General features: G+C 32.2%; 1 protein-coding gene across 1 annotated transcript; it reads right to left on the bottom strand.

Moving 5' to 3' along the window:
- Positions 1-1,593: 1,593 nt before the first annotated feature.
- Positions 1,594-7,255, bottom strand: LOC130722388 (L-ascorbate oxidase-like). Its single transcript, XM_057573093.1, is given in 6 exon segments — positions 1,594-2,665; positions 4,912-5,109; positions 5,943-6,155; positions 6,430-6,522; positions 6,879-7,086; positions 7,088-7,255. Coding segments are annotated over 6 exon segments (1,689 nt in total). The 5' UTR covers positions 7,114-7,255; the 3' UTR covers positions 1,594-1,714.
- Positions 7,256-17,987: the final 10,732 nt, after the last annotated feature.

Below are 17,987 nucleotides of genomic sequence, written 5' to 3'. Positions count from 1 at the left end.
AATGCTTAAAAGCTCCCTTTATTTTATGGGAAATCAGCCCATTATCAATGATATTCTCTTTTCCGACATAAATTAAAATGTTCCCTTTATTTGATGGGATATATATCATATATGCATAGCAATGAGCAAGGTTCGGATTTTGCATCCTTAAATCCTGTGTGACTGTGTCTATCCTTTTTGGACCAAAAGAAAACAAGTTGTCTGATTATTTTTGTGAAAATGTTGGATTTAAATGAGAAATGGTTTCAGTTTTGTATGCTTCCATAGACTGATCTAACTAGTGGCGGTTTATAGACTGATCACCCCCTTTGAGCACATTGGTCAATATTATTTCTATGAATGGATTGGAACCTTTAGAAAATAGAAGTAACACAAAATTCACATCCATCCAAATAATCATCAATCCTTCAGTTCACATCTTTCCCATAAATTAAATTTACACAAAATTGATACACAAAAACAGCAGAAAAGATAATTAGTAATTATTTATGACTACCCTCCTTAAGAGGTAGTCAGACAACAATGACCTGATTCTACAATGCCCACAAAGTGAGAACTAAGAAAAAAAAAAGAGTAAAATACACTTACCCCCCTCAAGGTTTGCTAGAAAAACACTCCACCTCATTCTTATTCAAAATATACACTCCACCCCACTCATTTTATCAAGTTAACCTCATTCAAAAAGATGCTAACGGAATATTTCATTCAAATCAAAATTATTTAATGTAAACTTATTTTTCCTTTTTTTTCTGTTTTTTTTAGAAAAAAACGTCACTTTCTAATATTTGACCAAACAAATATTCTCAATGCTTACATACTGTTGGAGCTGGTATATAAAGTAACCATTTTATAAAATAATTCAAGAATAAATATGTATGAAATAGTTTTAAATTAAAACTTATGGTAAAAGTACGTTAAACTTCCACTCCATAACAGAATATAAAGTTATATTATTATTTTAATTAATTAATTAATTTGGATAGCGTTGGTTATAACATGTTAAATGTTAAAGTATATATTACTTTTAGTAATTGAAAATGAGGGATGTTATTGATATATGATAAGAGAATTTTATTAAATAATATCCATACATTACTCAATGAATTCATAAGCAACATTTTTTTATAAATCTAGGAAAAAGAAATTTAATTAGTATTTATTTGGTGAAATTTTAATTAGTATGAAATTAATTTCGAAATATTTTTATATAATTCACTATTTATAAAAATCTTTATAATCTGGGTATTACTAGTAACTGTGATGTTATATTCTTTTTTGTTGAAACTAATGTTTTTTTTTTAAATGGATCTGACGTTAAACGATTTTTATTTAAAAGTGAGGTTTTTTTTTTGAAAAAAATAAAATAAAAAATAACCAGAAAAAAAAAAGAAATGAAAAAATATGTTTACATTAAATAATTTTGATTTGAATGGAATATTCCGTTAGCATCTTTTGGATGGAGTTAACATGACAAAATGAGTGGGGTGGAGTGTATATTTTGAATAAGAATGGGGTGGAGTGTTTTTCTAGCAAACCTTGAGGGGGGTAAGTGTATTTTACTCAAAAAAGAAAGACACAAAGTTACACTGACAGTAGTAGCATATTTGGATTAACTTTTATTTCTCGAGAATCATAGCTTACTCCATCAAATTTTATTTTGACTTTAAAATCAACTGCGGAAGAATTTCGACGAACAATAACTTAGTGGCTAGTTTTAGTGGTGTATCATCTTCCCAGTGAGTCCACAAGTGAGAGCTTCTCTAGGTATGTTCTTCACCTTATGAACAGCCTCGGCGAAAATCACACCCATTCCCATATGCAAATGCGGCTCAATGTGACAATGGAACGCCCAAACACCAGGGTTATCCGCCTTAAACCTCAAAGCAGTCCAACCATAAGGGAAAATCACCGCGGTATTTCTCAACGGAGCGCGAGTCAAGTTGAAACTCTTCTCATCAACACCAGGTCTAAACTTCCCTTCACCATACCCCAGAACCCAGAAATCATGCCCATGCAAATGCCATGGATGAATCTCACTCCCATTCCCATTCAACTGGTTAGCATTCTGCAGAATCACATCAACAACCTCGTTCAGCTGGAACATGTAAACCCCATTTCCGACCGTCGTGTTGCGGAACACCGGACTCTGGAAAATGTTGTAGTCCTGTCGGAAAGTCTCCGGCGGCGGTTTTCTGTCAAAAGCGTTGTTCACATTGAACTTGATGGAACCCAGATACGGTGTTGCAGGGAGTGATAAGGAGACATTGTTGATTGCCCATTTGGTAAATCCGTCGAACAGGTTCTGGGTGTTGAGGAGGTGGATTTGGCGGTGGGAGATTTTTGGCGGTTGTGGGGTGCCCATTTTGGCGGTGATTTTCTTGGTGAAGGCTTTGCTGCGTTCGAAATCGTCCCATTGGGGGGTGGTTGGTGGCGGTGTGGTGGGGAAGACGGAGGCGGAGATTGTTTTGTAGTTGACGATGGTGAGGGCTTGTGGGGTGGCGGGTTTTCTGCCTCTGACGCCGATTGAGAGCCAGTAGTTGTGGTTTGGGTTCTGGTCGGTGGTGAGGAGGACGGAGTAGGTCTCGCCGGAGTAGATGTCGATGTCGTCGACGGCGAAGGGTTGGACGTGGTTGCCGTCGGCTTCCACCACTATCAGCTTGTGATTCTGCAGTTGACAGAGAAATTTGCAGTTAATTGGTGAAGACTAAGATTATATAAGCACTTTTTTGAAAAGTGATTATATAAGAAAAGTGATTATATAAGCACTTTGGTGGTAACATTCATGATAAAAAAATATATTTTAAGTGGATGTTTGAATTCATTTAAGATGATTTCATTAAGCAATGATAAGTGAGTGCCAACAAACATAACATTAGCATTCACTTCAAAATAAAAAATGAATGAAACTTTTGTTGTGAATTGAGATAAGTTTATTCACATTGCACTCTAGTAATAAGTATCTAAACACATGCTATTTTGATTAAATTAATTACTTTTTTCAAAATTAGTGTCAATGAGAAAGGACTTTACTAGCTAGGTCAAGTGACATTTGAATCCTCTCTTCCCACACTTAAAACAACTCATCATCAAAGGCAGCCCAAGGTCAAAAAACGAGCTCATTTTTGTGAAATTAGTTGGTCAGTTCATCAGTCGGGTCAAGCAGGTGAACACATCCAATTTTATGTGGTCTATATTCTCCTTTTTTTTTTTGGATTAAGAGGGGGGGGGTTCAAAGCCCCCTATATTCTCCTTTATATACTTTATTTTTCATCTAATTTTCTATACTTATCTTCTCTCTTCTCATTATACCAAAACAAAATCTTGACTTTTTTGTGTGCTCTCTTTCTCTCCTTAACCAAATAAAGCATGGTTGTTACATATTTTTAATTAATTAATTTTTCATGCAACAAATTTAACCTTTAAAATAAAAATCAGTGGGTGAGGGACCTGCACAAAATCATGGGACAGAGGATCCATTTTCAATTTTTCATCATCATCTAGCTAACATCATCTTGTAAAATTCAAATGTCAACTTTCTTTTGAAAGATGACATGCCAAATTTCCAATATGCGAAAGTTGAATAAGTACCATGGTGCCATGATAATGCTGGGGGCACGTACCAATCATCACATAACGATGGGTACGCACTCTGCTGTTTCACATGCTTACTGGCATCTCTGTGATAATATCTTGTCTTCTCTTTATATTTTAACTTGTTCATTCTGCTTTTTTCTTGTGCTTTGATGTTAGACAACTCACAGACAGAGAATCCTATTCCCACGCACAAGCATTGTGACTCATTCTAACTTCCAATAATTATATTGATTTTTGTGGCATTATTTCTGTTCATCATATGCATATAGGCTATAGCATTCTCCACTCTTTATATATTCAATTTAAAATTCGGGCGTAAATCCATTCGAAAAACTATAACAATTCTTTTTAATAAATAATATTTTTATAATTTGAACTTGCGTCATTATTTTTTCAGAAATATAACTCGTTGATCACTAAACCAACATTTTATCTTAAATTAAATGTTTAAGATCTAACTATCTATTAGTTGTAAAACCGCTGCCTTCTTTGTGTGACATATTATGTTATAATATCTATTTAGAGTTTTTTTATATTATGTGCAACTTATGCTAGAAATCTATAGTCTTTTATATTCCTCAGTCAGATTCTTCTCCTAAACGTCTTATTAGGATGCACATAATCATAGATTTCCACATCTACTAAACATTTTTTTATTCGTGGGATGATTGTTTCAAATCATCCTTTTTTAACAACATTAATTTGTTTTATATATTTTTTCCAACTTTCTTGACCCATTAGTCAAATCTTTCTTACCTACCTGTCACCAACATACATGCATACCCCTAAATTAATCCATATTGTCAAATAAACTATAATTAATAAAGATGTTGAATTCCGGGATTTCCTCCAAATCTATCCCTCCTCTGGTCAACAATTGGTGTTTTAATTTGAGTCCTTTTAGCTTCAGTGGGATGTGGGGAACCATGAAATCAATATCCTAGAATAACCTTACAGCTAGCCCTTGCTAAGATGCATAATTGCCTTTGCAATAATACTACTTTTAATACAAGAGGAGCATCATAAACAATATATACTCTATTTCCAGCATTTTTTTATTTATATTTATGTGAATCTCACTACATTTAAAGTAGGATTCACATTTTTAGGAGGCAGCATGATAATCAATCAATCAAAAAATGTGTCGGAAAAAAATCGTTAAAGCGAGTATTGTTAGCATTTTTTACACAAACAATAGGTACCGGCCGACGTACAAAAGAAAAAAAAAATGTTTACAAGAGAGAAAGAGACAAAAGGAAAGAGATAATGAAAAATCTCTATCAATGTGTGTGTGATGTGTCATGATTTTGTACTTACTGAAATGGCCAAGTTGAGAGAAGCCATGGAAGTGGTACTAGCAATTCTGATCCTGTAGGTCTTGTTTGGCTCCACATGAAGAATCTCTGGTGCACATTCTTCACCACCCTTGAATTGGCATTGTGGTACTAGGCTTGTGTTCACAAATTTAGCTGCAAGGGAGCAATTGAATTGTCCACGTCCATTGATGAGCAAACTCTGAAAAGGTTACAAAAAAAGTGCTTTTCCTAATTAGCTTCCATCTTTTTTCAGTCAACTACAAAACGAGTTGGCCAATTGCTCAAATTCACAAACAAAAATCGATTTGGATTAGTTACTTGTCAAGTGAATATTATTCAAACTGGAAAAAGTGAGGGTGGGTCACAGGAGAGTGCGATGATATGTTGTCCTAGTATAAAAATGAAAAATTCCAATACCACTTTGTAGAGATGGACCACACATGAACATGTTTTTTCATTGTTACTTTTCGATATTTAGGTATGGTTTCGATCTGGAGTCTATGTCTTTACACCACCATATTCCAATTTTCTATTTTTCTTTTCATGTTCACATGGCATGAATTGAAGGAGGTGTTTAGAAAGCGAATGTTTGAGTTGTTTGATTCGATGTAACCTTAAATAAATTTCAACATATATAATATTTTTAATTTTTAATACATTATGTGTGAATAACATTATTGTAAAAAAATAAAGATATAATGAAGGTTGTTTTTATATCACTACTAAAATATTGGTATTTCCTTCATATTTTCGCAAAAATCAGTAAGAAACTCATTTTCATTGGATTTTCCTGGAGATTTGTATGCATTAGAAATACTCCATAAGTAACTTATTCCACCGGTAAATCATTAGAAAAAAGTGCAATTTTTCCTACATATTTTAAATTCACATGAAAATTTTAAAAATATGAAGGAAAATTTATAAGAAGTTTCTAAAAAAATGCAGAAATGATTTGTAGGAAATAAGCAAATTTTTAGTAGTATATAAGATTTGAAAGGGGGAAAAGTGGAATCATTAATCAAGTTAATTTACCTGAGGTTCACCGATCCACTTGAGTGGCTTGGAAGAGAGGCCAACCTCTTGTTCATGGGAACTTTTGTGCCACAAATCACTGAGGAGAAGGTTGAACTCACCATCATAGTGAAATGGTTCATTTTGTCCCTTTGGTAAATCCACTATCAGAGAACCATACAATCCTGCTGCTCTTTGCATACCATAGTGTCCGTGATAGAAATATGTACCGGGCTATACACCATATAAATAAAAACTCATATGAATACATACATTGAGAAAAGACAACTATGTATAAATTGTTTCTTTAAACAACAAAACGTATGGAACACACAAATAATTTGAAACACAAAAAGAGAATCCGCGGCCAGAGATGCCACTTGAGCTCAAGACAAGCAAGATGGGGTGATATCAATCATACTGATCATGTCTCAAAGTAGATTCCTATACAAATGGAAAAAACAATTTAAAAAAGAGGAGTGAAAATGAAATAATGCACTTAGCTTACCCTATCAACAGTGAACCTGTAATGAAAAGTCTCTCCCGGGTTTATAGCACACTGTGAGATAGCAGCAGTTCCATCTGCCCAAGGTGTTCCAAGCTACAAATACAATAATTCAACAGCTAAACTTTGAACAATAAACACCATTTATAAAACATATATAGATATTTTAAACAATTTCCATAGTGTACCATTTTAAATCTGATCCACCCATGAAATATATTTTAATTATTAGTACAAATTATTTATTTACAATATGCTCCATACGTGCATAACTTAATTTGCAGAAATATTTTTTGACTTGTGAATTAGATCTTTCTTAGTCCAGAAAGTAGACAAAATCATATTGCATGTTTGAATTAACTATTTTTTTTTTCAAAATCAAAATTCTAGCACTCCAGAAGCGATTATTCACATAAACTTTTTTGAAAATCGGTTTTTGATTATAATATTACCTGTCTGATTCCATGCCAATGAATAACAGTTCCCTCTGTGTGGAGCTTGTTGGTGAGTGCAATGTCAAGGGTGTCACCAACTTCAGCTTTGATAGTTGGGCCTGGAAACTGGCCGTTGATTCCCATCACAACATGCTCCAAACAATCTGGTTTCTTGAACATGTACTCCACATCAAACTTGTAGTGCCTCACCTTTGCTCCAACCACTACTGATGACTGAAACAACCCCACCCATAGAAGGCACCAAAGAAAAAGAGCTTTCAATAAGCTCATTGTATAAAATCACTTTTTGCTTCTAGAAACGCCTTAACTGAGCGATTCAAGAAGCTATAGTGGAGCGAGGATACCAAAGTTGTATCCGGAGTGTGGCACCATTGCATATAAGGGGCATATATATATAGACACACATGGAGCTAGGTGCTTTTTGAGAATATATTAATATATTGATCTAGCTAGCGATTAGCGAGTGTGAAATACTTTTTTTATATTTTTGAACACATCAACTGTCCCTTTATCTAATTCTTTTTTTTACAACAATACAAATATGATTCGCTACATATCGGTGACGTGACAAACAGATGATGGTACATGCAAAGAGTTACCACACGGTCTTTTTTTAGTGCATCTTTGGTTTGGTCTTAGTAGAACGCAAAGATGATTTTACCACACATACTATAAATGTATATAAATATAAATAAATGTAAAAAAGAAAAATTGACTTTAGTTTTGCATTAATGGTAATATTAATTAATTATTAAATAGCTATATTTATTAGTAGTCATATTAATTGTAAAATTAATACAAAGGTGTAAAATGTTAAATACAAAATTAGTTAAAACTAGTGTTTTTTACCCGCGCGTTGCACGGGAAATATGTCTATTGTATTTGATACATTAATTAATACTTTGATTATTAAAAATATATTAAACAACGGATGAAATAGAAAAGTCAGAATTGATGAGTAAATTGGACATAAAGACTTCTCTTCTAAGCCCGATTGAGACCAAGAGAAACTCGTTTCACATTCTTCGTAAATATGAAGCCGATAACACAAATCATAGATATAAGGAATTATCAACATATTAATCTTAAAAAAAATTAATGTGATAGTAGCACAAATCAGGATTGTGTAAGATATATCATAAAGTATAACATTATTGTGTTTATTCCAACTAAGTAGGGATGACAATGGGTAGGTACTATAGTACCATCTCCATACCCGCGTATTTAAAAATTACATGTACCCTTCTCCATACTCACGTGGGTAGCAACTCGAAGCTCTCCACCTTTAGACAATTCAATGTCATTACAGGAAGCTATCCATCTTTGTCAAAATCTAAATCTATGGATGACAATGGGTCTCAAAATCATAGGGTACCCGCAAAAAATATCCACTATGGGTAGGGTAAAAAACCGCTAAATGGGTATGAGGTTGAATATAGATAATTACCCGCAAAAAATAGAGGGTATGGGTGCGAGTATAGGCACTATAGTACCCAACTGGCCCATCCGCACACACATATTATTATTATTATTATTATTATTATTATTATTATTTGGGAATATATTAATAAATTAACTTAAGCTATAGCTTTCAAACTCACTCTTTTTAAAAAAAAAGTTTGGGATATATTAATTAATACTCTAAAAATAAATAATAAATAAATTAAGATAAAATTAAGAAATAAACTACCTAAATTCTAATCAAATCTAAAATTTAAAAATGTATTTTTTTACTCTAAAAATAAATCAAAAATAAATTAAGATAAAATCAAGAAATAAACAACATAAATCCTAATCAAATCTAAAATTTTAAAATGTATTTTTTTTATGAGAATTAATCTGAGAATGACACGTGTTAATTTTTTTTTTCCAATTAGTGAATATTCTGCACCCTAGAAGATTTTCTTTTCCTCAATCCTTTTGCTTTTGATTAAGAAGAGAAAAGCAGGAATCATTTAAGCATATGACATCTTACAATTAGTTGAAGAACAAAATCAATTCATGAAGAAGATTGAAACAGAAACCCAAAATGAAGTCTTGAAGAACAAAATACCCTCCTTCACCAATTTGAAAGGACTGTGGTGAAAGAATTGTATTTAGTGTATTTGTGAATCTTGGGGTGGAACCCTTGTGAAACAAAAAATCAAAGGAACATTTCAGTCAAGAGAAACAAAAAATGGTGTATTGCCCCATATGTGCGCACCCCAACAAATTATCTATATATGTGAGAAAAAAACAAAATAATTCTCCCACCCAAAATAATTGTGGTTACTTCACCAATAAACTTATACTAACAATCAATTTAAATTGAACTTAAGGAAATATATATAGCAAAGTAAGATAAGTCACCCAATTGACATACTAAAACATGAGTATATGCAAAACTAATGAGTTTGAGGAAAACATGAACCAACCTTAAGAATGAGCTAAACATACTCATGGGGATTAAATGTGAGCTCTTCATATGCTTTCATCAATTTGACTGATCTGTGCATCATTAAAATAAAATAAAATTAGTAAGTTGTGCATCAATCACATACAGTGCAAATAGTATGCTTATACACACAGCTCAAACATGATGAATAAAAACGTGCAAAATTTGAGAAATGAATATAAATTCAGGCTATCCTAAGTTTCGTAAATTTCTATAAATTATACCAAAATCTGGTTTAGAATGGCTTCACACGCATGAATTTCTACAAACTATACTAAAATCTGGTTTTAAAAAATACAAAAGCGGAAGAAGAACAATAGAAAAAACATTACATCAGAATCAAAACATTACGTCTTCAACAATGATTCGTTAAAGGGTCTATGCAAAAATTTGCAAACTTTCGGATCAAAACACACAAAATATGTGAAATTTAAGAATCCATGATTGAATTACGAACAAAGAATAAACTGAAATGACACAAACCATCAATCACAACATGATAAACTCTTCTTCACGTAACATCATCTTACGGCATACCTCTGTCCCGATCGCGACATGTGGCAGAGGTAGAAATAGCAGCTATCAAATCTCTGCGTGTCCATGGTAGCTTTGTGGACCCTCGGCACCAAATCAACTCGCTTTTCTTAGAATTAGCATGAAATAAATAATAAGATAAATTAAGATAAAATCAAGAAATAAACAACCTAAATCCTAATCAAATCTAAACTTTAAAAATGTACTAAATAAAGATAGATAAAAACTACAAAAATCTAGCAAATCACAATGAAAACTCATAAAATCCTGAATTAAATAAAAATATGAAAATTCAATAAAAATACCATAAAAATTCATTTATTTTTTTTTTGACAACAAAAGATGAATATTATTAATAGCAAATGAAACATGAGAACAATCCTCTCATGTAGAAGTCATTTGGAAATACCAACCAAAAACGCCAAAAGACCCACCTAGCGCTTGTGCCTCGTTAAAACCTCCCAAGGAAAAACCCGTTGTGGGAGAAAAACCTCGAGTAGGGAAAAGAGTACACAAAACACTAGACTACTTACATATCCAACCCCAAAAGCAACCTTAATAAATAACCAGTACACAGACCCTTCAAAAAAAAACTACATCCAAACATAAGAAAATCAATCCCCATCCAGTCTGGCACATGAAAATTAACCAGTACCATCACATTTCCATCATGTAAAGAGGTACCATTACTCAAGCATCTCCACGGGCAATCAACGTTTGGCCACATGAGAAAACTGGCTTGTTGCTCTTGAAAAAACCAAACCAGCTTATCAGAATACCATATATCAGCTTAACCATGACAGACCACCTTGTCTCCAATGCCAGCAGCAGTCACTCATCCCACCTCTTAATCAAACACAAGCCTGCCAAAGCACGACCACCCCATCCCGTCCACTTTTAGCCAAATAATCTGCCACTTCATTCGCCTCACGCAGCACATGTTTTATTTCCTTGCAATTCACCTCTGGTAGCATAATATCAATTCTGTCCAACAGTGGAAGCAACCTCCAGGGCCTTTTATACTCTAAATGTAACTCAAAAATAAAATAAAATATTTCATGAAATTAAAATTAAATAAATAATAAATAAGGATAGATAAAAACTATCAAAATCTAGCAAATCACAATAAAAACTCATAAAATCCTGCATTAATTAAAAATCCGAAAATTCAATAAAAATTAATTATTATACTCTATAAATAAATGTAAAATAAAATAAAATATTTCCTGGAAGTAAAATTAAATAAATAATAAGATAAAATTAAGAAATAAACAGCCTAAATTCTAATCAAATAAAAAATTTAAAAAGGTACTAAATAAAGATATATAAAAACTATCAAGTCTAGCAAATCACAATAAAAACTCATAAAATCCTAAATTAATTAAAAATCTGAAAATTTAAGAAAATTTAATTAATATACTCTAAAAGTAAATCTAAAATAAAATAAAGTATTTTCTGGATTTAAAATAAATAATAAGATAAATTAAAATAAAATTAATAAATAAACAACCTAAATCCCAATCAAATCTAATATTAAAAATGGTATTAAATAAAGATAGATAAAAACTAACAAAATCTAGCAAATCACAATAAAAACTCATAAAATCCCGAATTAATAAAAAATTCGAAAATTCAATAAAAATTAATCAATATATTCTAAAAATAAATTTAAAATAAATTAAAAGACCAAATCATATCTTTTAAAATAATATCAATCAATTATTTTAGAATATATAAAACTAAAATATAGATCAATTGAAAATTATATCTTCTAAAATAATATCAATTAATTAGGTTAGAATATATAAAATTAAAACATATATCAATTGAAAATTATATCCTCTAACAAATTGACACGTGGAATAATTTTTATGAGAATTAATCTGGGACAACACGTCACTAACTTGGCATGTGGGAGCGACACGTCATGCTAGAAGTTGTTCTTTTCTAATATATATTGATTGATTTTAACTATTAATCCAAAGTTTAGAAAAGTAAAAGAAACTAAATAATATTTTATATATGAAAAATACTTTAAGTATTGGAATTAGCAAAAAAAAAAATTGAAAGTCTAGTCAATAAGTATTTTAGAAACTTAAAAGCTTAAAATGGCACTCTATGACTTAGGTTTAAAAGCACTAAATTTACATATAATATTTTATATTATTAAATTTATAAATTATTGTAATTTTAAATGTTAAAATGAATTTATTGATACAAAGTATTAATTAATAAAATAAAATATATTAATAAAAAATGTCATTGGCGGATGTCACCACCCGTTCGAGATACGGTTGCACATATTTCTTTCCAACAAATATCTTTCGCAGTTGCGAATTTGTGCTCTGATTCTTACAAGATATAGCTTGTTTACGACTAGAACAACTCCTTGTTGATCATAAAGATTATTATTGATATTAATTAATTTTAAAGCTTATAAAGGCACTTAAAGATATTTAATATTTTAAATAAATAATTCAATTAATTAAATATTCCCATTTTTTGTTTTTAATTAAATATTTAAATTTCAATTAGAAAATTTAAAATTAATATTACTTATTATATAAAGATTATTCTAATTGATTACTATTTTTAAAATTTTAAACTACAAGTACCTCCATTATACGAAAATTATGCATTTAGCGGCGGTTTCGTAGATTGTCACTTGTGTTTAAAATGCACTGCACGAGTCAAAATGTTAGTATTATTATGAGTATGTTGTATAGTATAAAGTCTTATTGTACAATGTCTAATTGTATTACTCCCTCCGTTCCTAAATAACTGACAATATTTTTAACTAAATTTTGTTCCTAATTATCTGCCACTTTACAAAGTTCAAGTGAGCATTAATTATACTTTACCAATTGTACCCTTCATTTATTGGTGGTAGAAAAGTTAAAAAGTTATAATTAATATGAGAGATAAAGGGTATAGTAGGAAGTTAGATTGTAATTTTAATAAAACAAGAACATTAATTGTTATTTCTTAATACTTGTGCAAAAACCTTAAAGGGTCAGTTATTTAGGAACGGGGGAATAACTATTAAGCTCGATAGAATAAGACCTCAAAAAATTTAGCCTAATATAATAAAATTAAGCATGATATAATAAAATTTTAGTATTATTATGAGTACATTGTATAGTATAAAGTCTTATTGTACAAAGTTTGATTGTATTAACTATTAAGCCCAATAAAATAAGATATCATAAAAATTTAATTACATATAGTGTTTGGTAATGCACTGTATAACGTATTATATCAATGAATTAATGCAATTATATGTTTGATGAAGAATTGGATAGTGATAGATAGTATAAAAATCAAATATTCTAACAAAAATAAACATTGATTAAAAATGCATTACTTTTATTTTTGGTGATAGTGGTGGAGAGTGAGGTGGTGGCGGCAACATTAGTGTTTTGGCGGTTGTCACGATAGTGGCGGCAGTGGTGGAGAGTGCGTGGTGACAATGTTGTAGGACAGCGTGGCCGGTGAAAGTGGCAAAAGGTGGCAGTTGGGGGGGGAGGGGGGAAACTGGCAGTGGTGGTGATGGTGGCCATGGTGGAGAGTGGCAGTTATATGATATAGGGGGTGTCTAGGGAAGGACAAGGGCTACAATCCGCCTAAGAATTTTAAAATTTCCAACGACTATAGATATTTTTGTTGCATTTTTTTATGTGGTCCAAGTCCAACCCCCAAATTTTTGTTGTTGTGAAATTTAAGTTTGATCCTCAATTATCATACAACTTCATTGTTTAAAAAATATCAACTGAAAAAACTAGAAGATTGATTAATCTTATCATAATAAGATAAAAAGTTAATCAAAGATTTTTTTTATATAAAAGAATTCTTGAGATTCATCTCTAATTTAGAATATGAAAATGAGATAAGATAAACTAAATAAGATAAAATTTAGTTCAAATTAGGGATATGGAACATCATTATAGAATAGATGTATTTTTTTTTTGAAAATGAAAATTATTATTGAAATGCCAAAAGCTTGAGAACAACCCTCTCGAGAGTGGGAATTACAAATCACCAGCTAGATAAAAACAAACCACCCACAATGGAATTATGCCATCACATTCTGTCTTAGCAAAAAGAAACGTAAAAGAAAGTTATGCGTCCCCATATAAGACAACTGTCGGATGAAAATCTTCACTCCTAACCCACGTAAACAACCCCGAATAAACACCCGCAAAGCCTCCGCAAAACTTGTCAGCTACCAAACCCGTTCCATAATCCCAACACCCCTCGTGTTCCACCACGAGAACACCTCATTTTGCATAAGCAAATCAGTCAAAGAAAAAATAAGATTACTTGATCATCCAAACCCCTTCAGATTGATGTCCTCATCCCCCACGATCCCCGATAAAAAGAATTCTACCCCTACAACAACCATCTCAATCAAATCAAAACACCTTATCACCCAACGCATCAAACATAAACTATTGAAAACGATGGCTTGCAATTTGATTTGCCAATTCATGCACTACTATTTCTTCAGGACAATCAAATAACATGCCAGCACGCACACTGTTAATGTATGCACGTCGCGCCCTTATTTGAATACCTTCCGGACTATTCCAATCTGTTGGCACCACCGATAGTTTATCCTTCGCATCTATCTTTTGTTGTACAAACTCTTTCTTCCGAGGTCTTCCTGGCGGACGTTTGGGTTTGGCCTCCAAAACTGGTAATTTCTCCTTGCGCTGACGACCTCTCTTCTTCTTAGGAGCCCCCTTAATAGCATTTGACTTGCAATGTAGCTTGGTTGTTGACACCAAAGGTACGTCTAGGACCTAAGTGTGGAAAACATCAACCTCAAAATCACTTGCCCCATAATCACTTATTTGGCTTTCTGGTTCCAAAGATAAATTGTTTGCTTGTGCTAATGTGTGACACACCTCTATTAAGACTTCCCTTGACTTAGGCCCCCAAAAAACGGTGGAGATTTTATTCCTGCTAGGCCCCATCAATTCAGCCAAGTACACACGCACAACTTGATTTTCCCACCTCTGTTACCATGCCACATTATGGAATTTGGCCCATAAAAGCATGTGTTTAAACACGGGTGGGGATTCTCTCAAGTGGGGAAAAGCTTGAGGAAATAATGTGAGTATATCTCAACCCTCCATTTCTTTTAAAACAGATCATAGGCTGAAACTAAAAGAAATTTAAATAGTGTCTTTTATGTGTGATGTACCCAATCATTTCTTTATGTGGATTAAATCAGTTTCTCTATCCAGTTCTCAATTCTCATACTATAAGATTAACACACCAAACTCCATTTCATTTTCGTGTAGTATGATACATGTATGTAAATAGTACTCCCTCCGTTCCTAAATAACTGACACTATTTCTAGCTGAATTTTGTTCCTAATTATCCACTTTACAAAGTTCAAGAGAGCATTAATTATACTTTACCAATTGTACCCTTCATTTATTGGTGGTAGGGAAATTGAAAAGTTGGAATTAATAAGAGAGATAAATGGTTTAATAGGAAGTTAGATTGTAATTTCAATAAAACAAGAACATTAATTGCTATTTCTTAATACTTGTGCAACAACCTTAAAGTGTCAGTTATATAGGAACGGGTGAAGTACTAAGGTTTTCCAAAATTTATAAAATTAACACAACCAATTTACTCTTTTCTTTTCTTGATACCTCTATTTTTTTCTGTAACCAACAAATATTTAGTGACCATTTGAAAATTCTGATTGGGTAAAAGTCCTATCTTCAGCTTCCATGGACACGGTGGTGATGTTCAGTGCTTGATAAAGAAGACAGGTGAAGGAAATGTTGAAGGAAATAGAAGAAATAATCAACTCACTTGAGAGAACCTTATCTAATCTACACAAGAAAATGATTTGGTACATCACACATAAAAGACACTATTTAATTTTTTCTTAGTTTCAGCATCTGATCTATTTTAAAAGAAATGAAGGGCTGAGATCTACTCACATTATTTCCTCAAGTTTTTCCCCACTTGAGAGGATCCTCACCCGTTTAAACACCGCTTGTAAAGAATTAAAATTTAGCAACTTCCATAATAAATTTCTACTCCCACGTTGCTTCTCCCCAACATGTAGAGATAATTTTTCAAAATCAAAATTATTAAAATGCTCCAACCCATAACAATGTGAAAGTTGGGAATGTATATTCTCGCATTTGTTATAAGTTGGAAATTAGATTTTTGGGTATAAAACATTATTAAGAATGGAATAACTTGCATAATTCTCACCATTTGATTCCCATAAAATTGGTTAAGAATCTTGCATTTTTATGGGAAAGTGAAGGTACTACTCACAAATTTCATCATATATTTTTTTTTCATTTAACATTTTTTCATTTTTAAATTAAATAAAATTTATAAATATTTATGGGAATCGTAAATACTAACCAAACAAACTTATAAGTCTTACCCTATAATGATATTCCCAACAATCATATTCTCATAAATACTATACCTTAAAATGTTTTTTCAACCTTCTAACAAACGCACAACAATAATAACTTGAAAAGTAAATATGGTTATAATTGTGTTCAGAAAAAAATGTGGTTATAATTATAATACATTATTAAATTTCATTAAATTAATTAAAAATGTCATAATTCAATATGTATTGAAAAATTTGAGATATAAACTATTTTTAAAATTTATATTAAAAAGTAAAATAGTAATTACAAAAATAATATTTTCACTTTTTCTCTCATTTAAGTTTTTTTCCTATCAATTTAAAAAACACTTTATTTTCCTTTTATATTTTCCTCTCATGTTTTTTAATTTCAATTTTACGTCAGCAAACAAACAGATTATGGTGATGGTGATGATGATGGTGGTGGTAATGGTGGTGGTGGCGACGGTGGTGGTGGAGGTGGAGGGTGGTGATAGTGGTGGCGATAGGGGCAATGACGGTGGTGGTGCTATTGGTGGAGGCAACGGTGGAGGGAGGTTGTGGTGGTGGTTCATGGCGGTATGTAGTGGCGGCGGCTAGGGGTGAACATGGCCGGGTAAATCCAATGAACCCGCCCAGCCCAATCCGATCCAATAGAAAAAATGCGGGTTGGATCGGGCAATCGGGTTAGTCGGATTGATTTTACTACAACCCAACTAAGTTCAGATCGGATTTCGGATTCAGTTCAAATCCATCAAACCCAACCCAGAATCCATACATATAATAATAATTTTTATAATTTTACTCATACTTGGAGTGCTAGTGTCGGAGTGATGACTTTTTGAAACTTTGAGACTTAAGTATTTGTAGTTATTTGTCATATTTGAACTTAGAGTATTTGTTCGTAGTTATTTGTTACATGTTTATATATAGTTATTTGACATGTTGGAGAAATCTAAGTTCTAAGTGTCATGGCATGACATTTAGTGTTGTTTTTCACTTTTTAGATACTATTTATATTAGATTGTTTCATGTCATTTGGTAATGAAGTTTTATGTTTTCATGATATTTGTCTATATGTCATTTATGTGGTATTATTTCTATAACTTTTTGTGTTTTTTTCATGCTATTTAGTATTATAACATATTTAGTATTCATTATAACTTTTTCTGAATTTATAATAATTTTTGCAAGATTTTTTAATATTTCAGATATATTATTATTTTAATATAGTGACCCAATAAATCAATCCAACCCAATCCAAACTTCGTCGGGTTGGTTCGGATCGGGTCCGAAGAAGAAATTCGTGAAATCAAACCCAACCCAACCCAGACAATTTTGATCGATTCAGATTTTATTTTGACCAAAATCCATCCAACCCAACCCATGTGCACCCCTAGTGGCGGCGATGATGATGGCGGTGGAGGCGGCAGTGGTGGTGGTTGTATTGGAAGGTGATTGTGATGATGGTGGTAGTGGTAGTGGTGGTAGGTGGCGGCGGTGGTACGTGGCAATGACAATAGCGATGATGGCAACGACGGTGGTGGTAGTGGTGGAGGCGGTGACGGTGGTGGAAGTAGAGGGTGGCGGCAGCAGTGGTGATAGCGACCAGAGACGGATCCAAGTTGTAGAGTATGAGGGCAAATGCCCTCACTTAAATATAGAAAAATACATTAGAAAAAAAATTGAGTAGTAAAAGTATGTGATTTTTTAGGATTCTTTTGATAAAAATTGCCCTCA

The sequence above is a fragment of the Lotus japonicus genome, chromosome 6, assembly GCF_012489685.1.
Source record: "Lotus japonicus ecotype B-129 chromosome 6, LjGifu_v1.2".
Taxonomy (NCBI): Eukaryota; Viridiplantae; Streptophyta; class Magnoliopsida; order Fabales; family Fabaceae; genus Lotus; species Lotus japonicus.
This window is presented reverse-complemented; position numbering and strand designations above follow the sequence as displayed.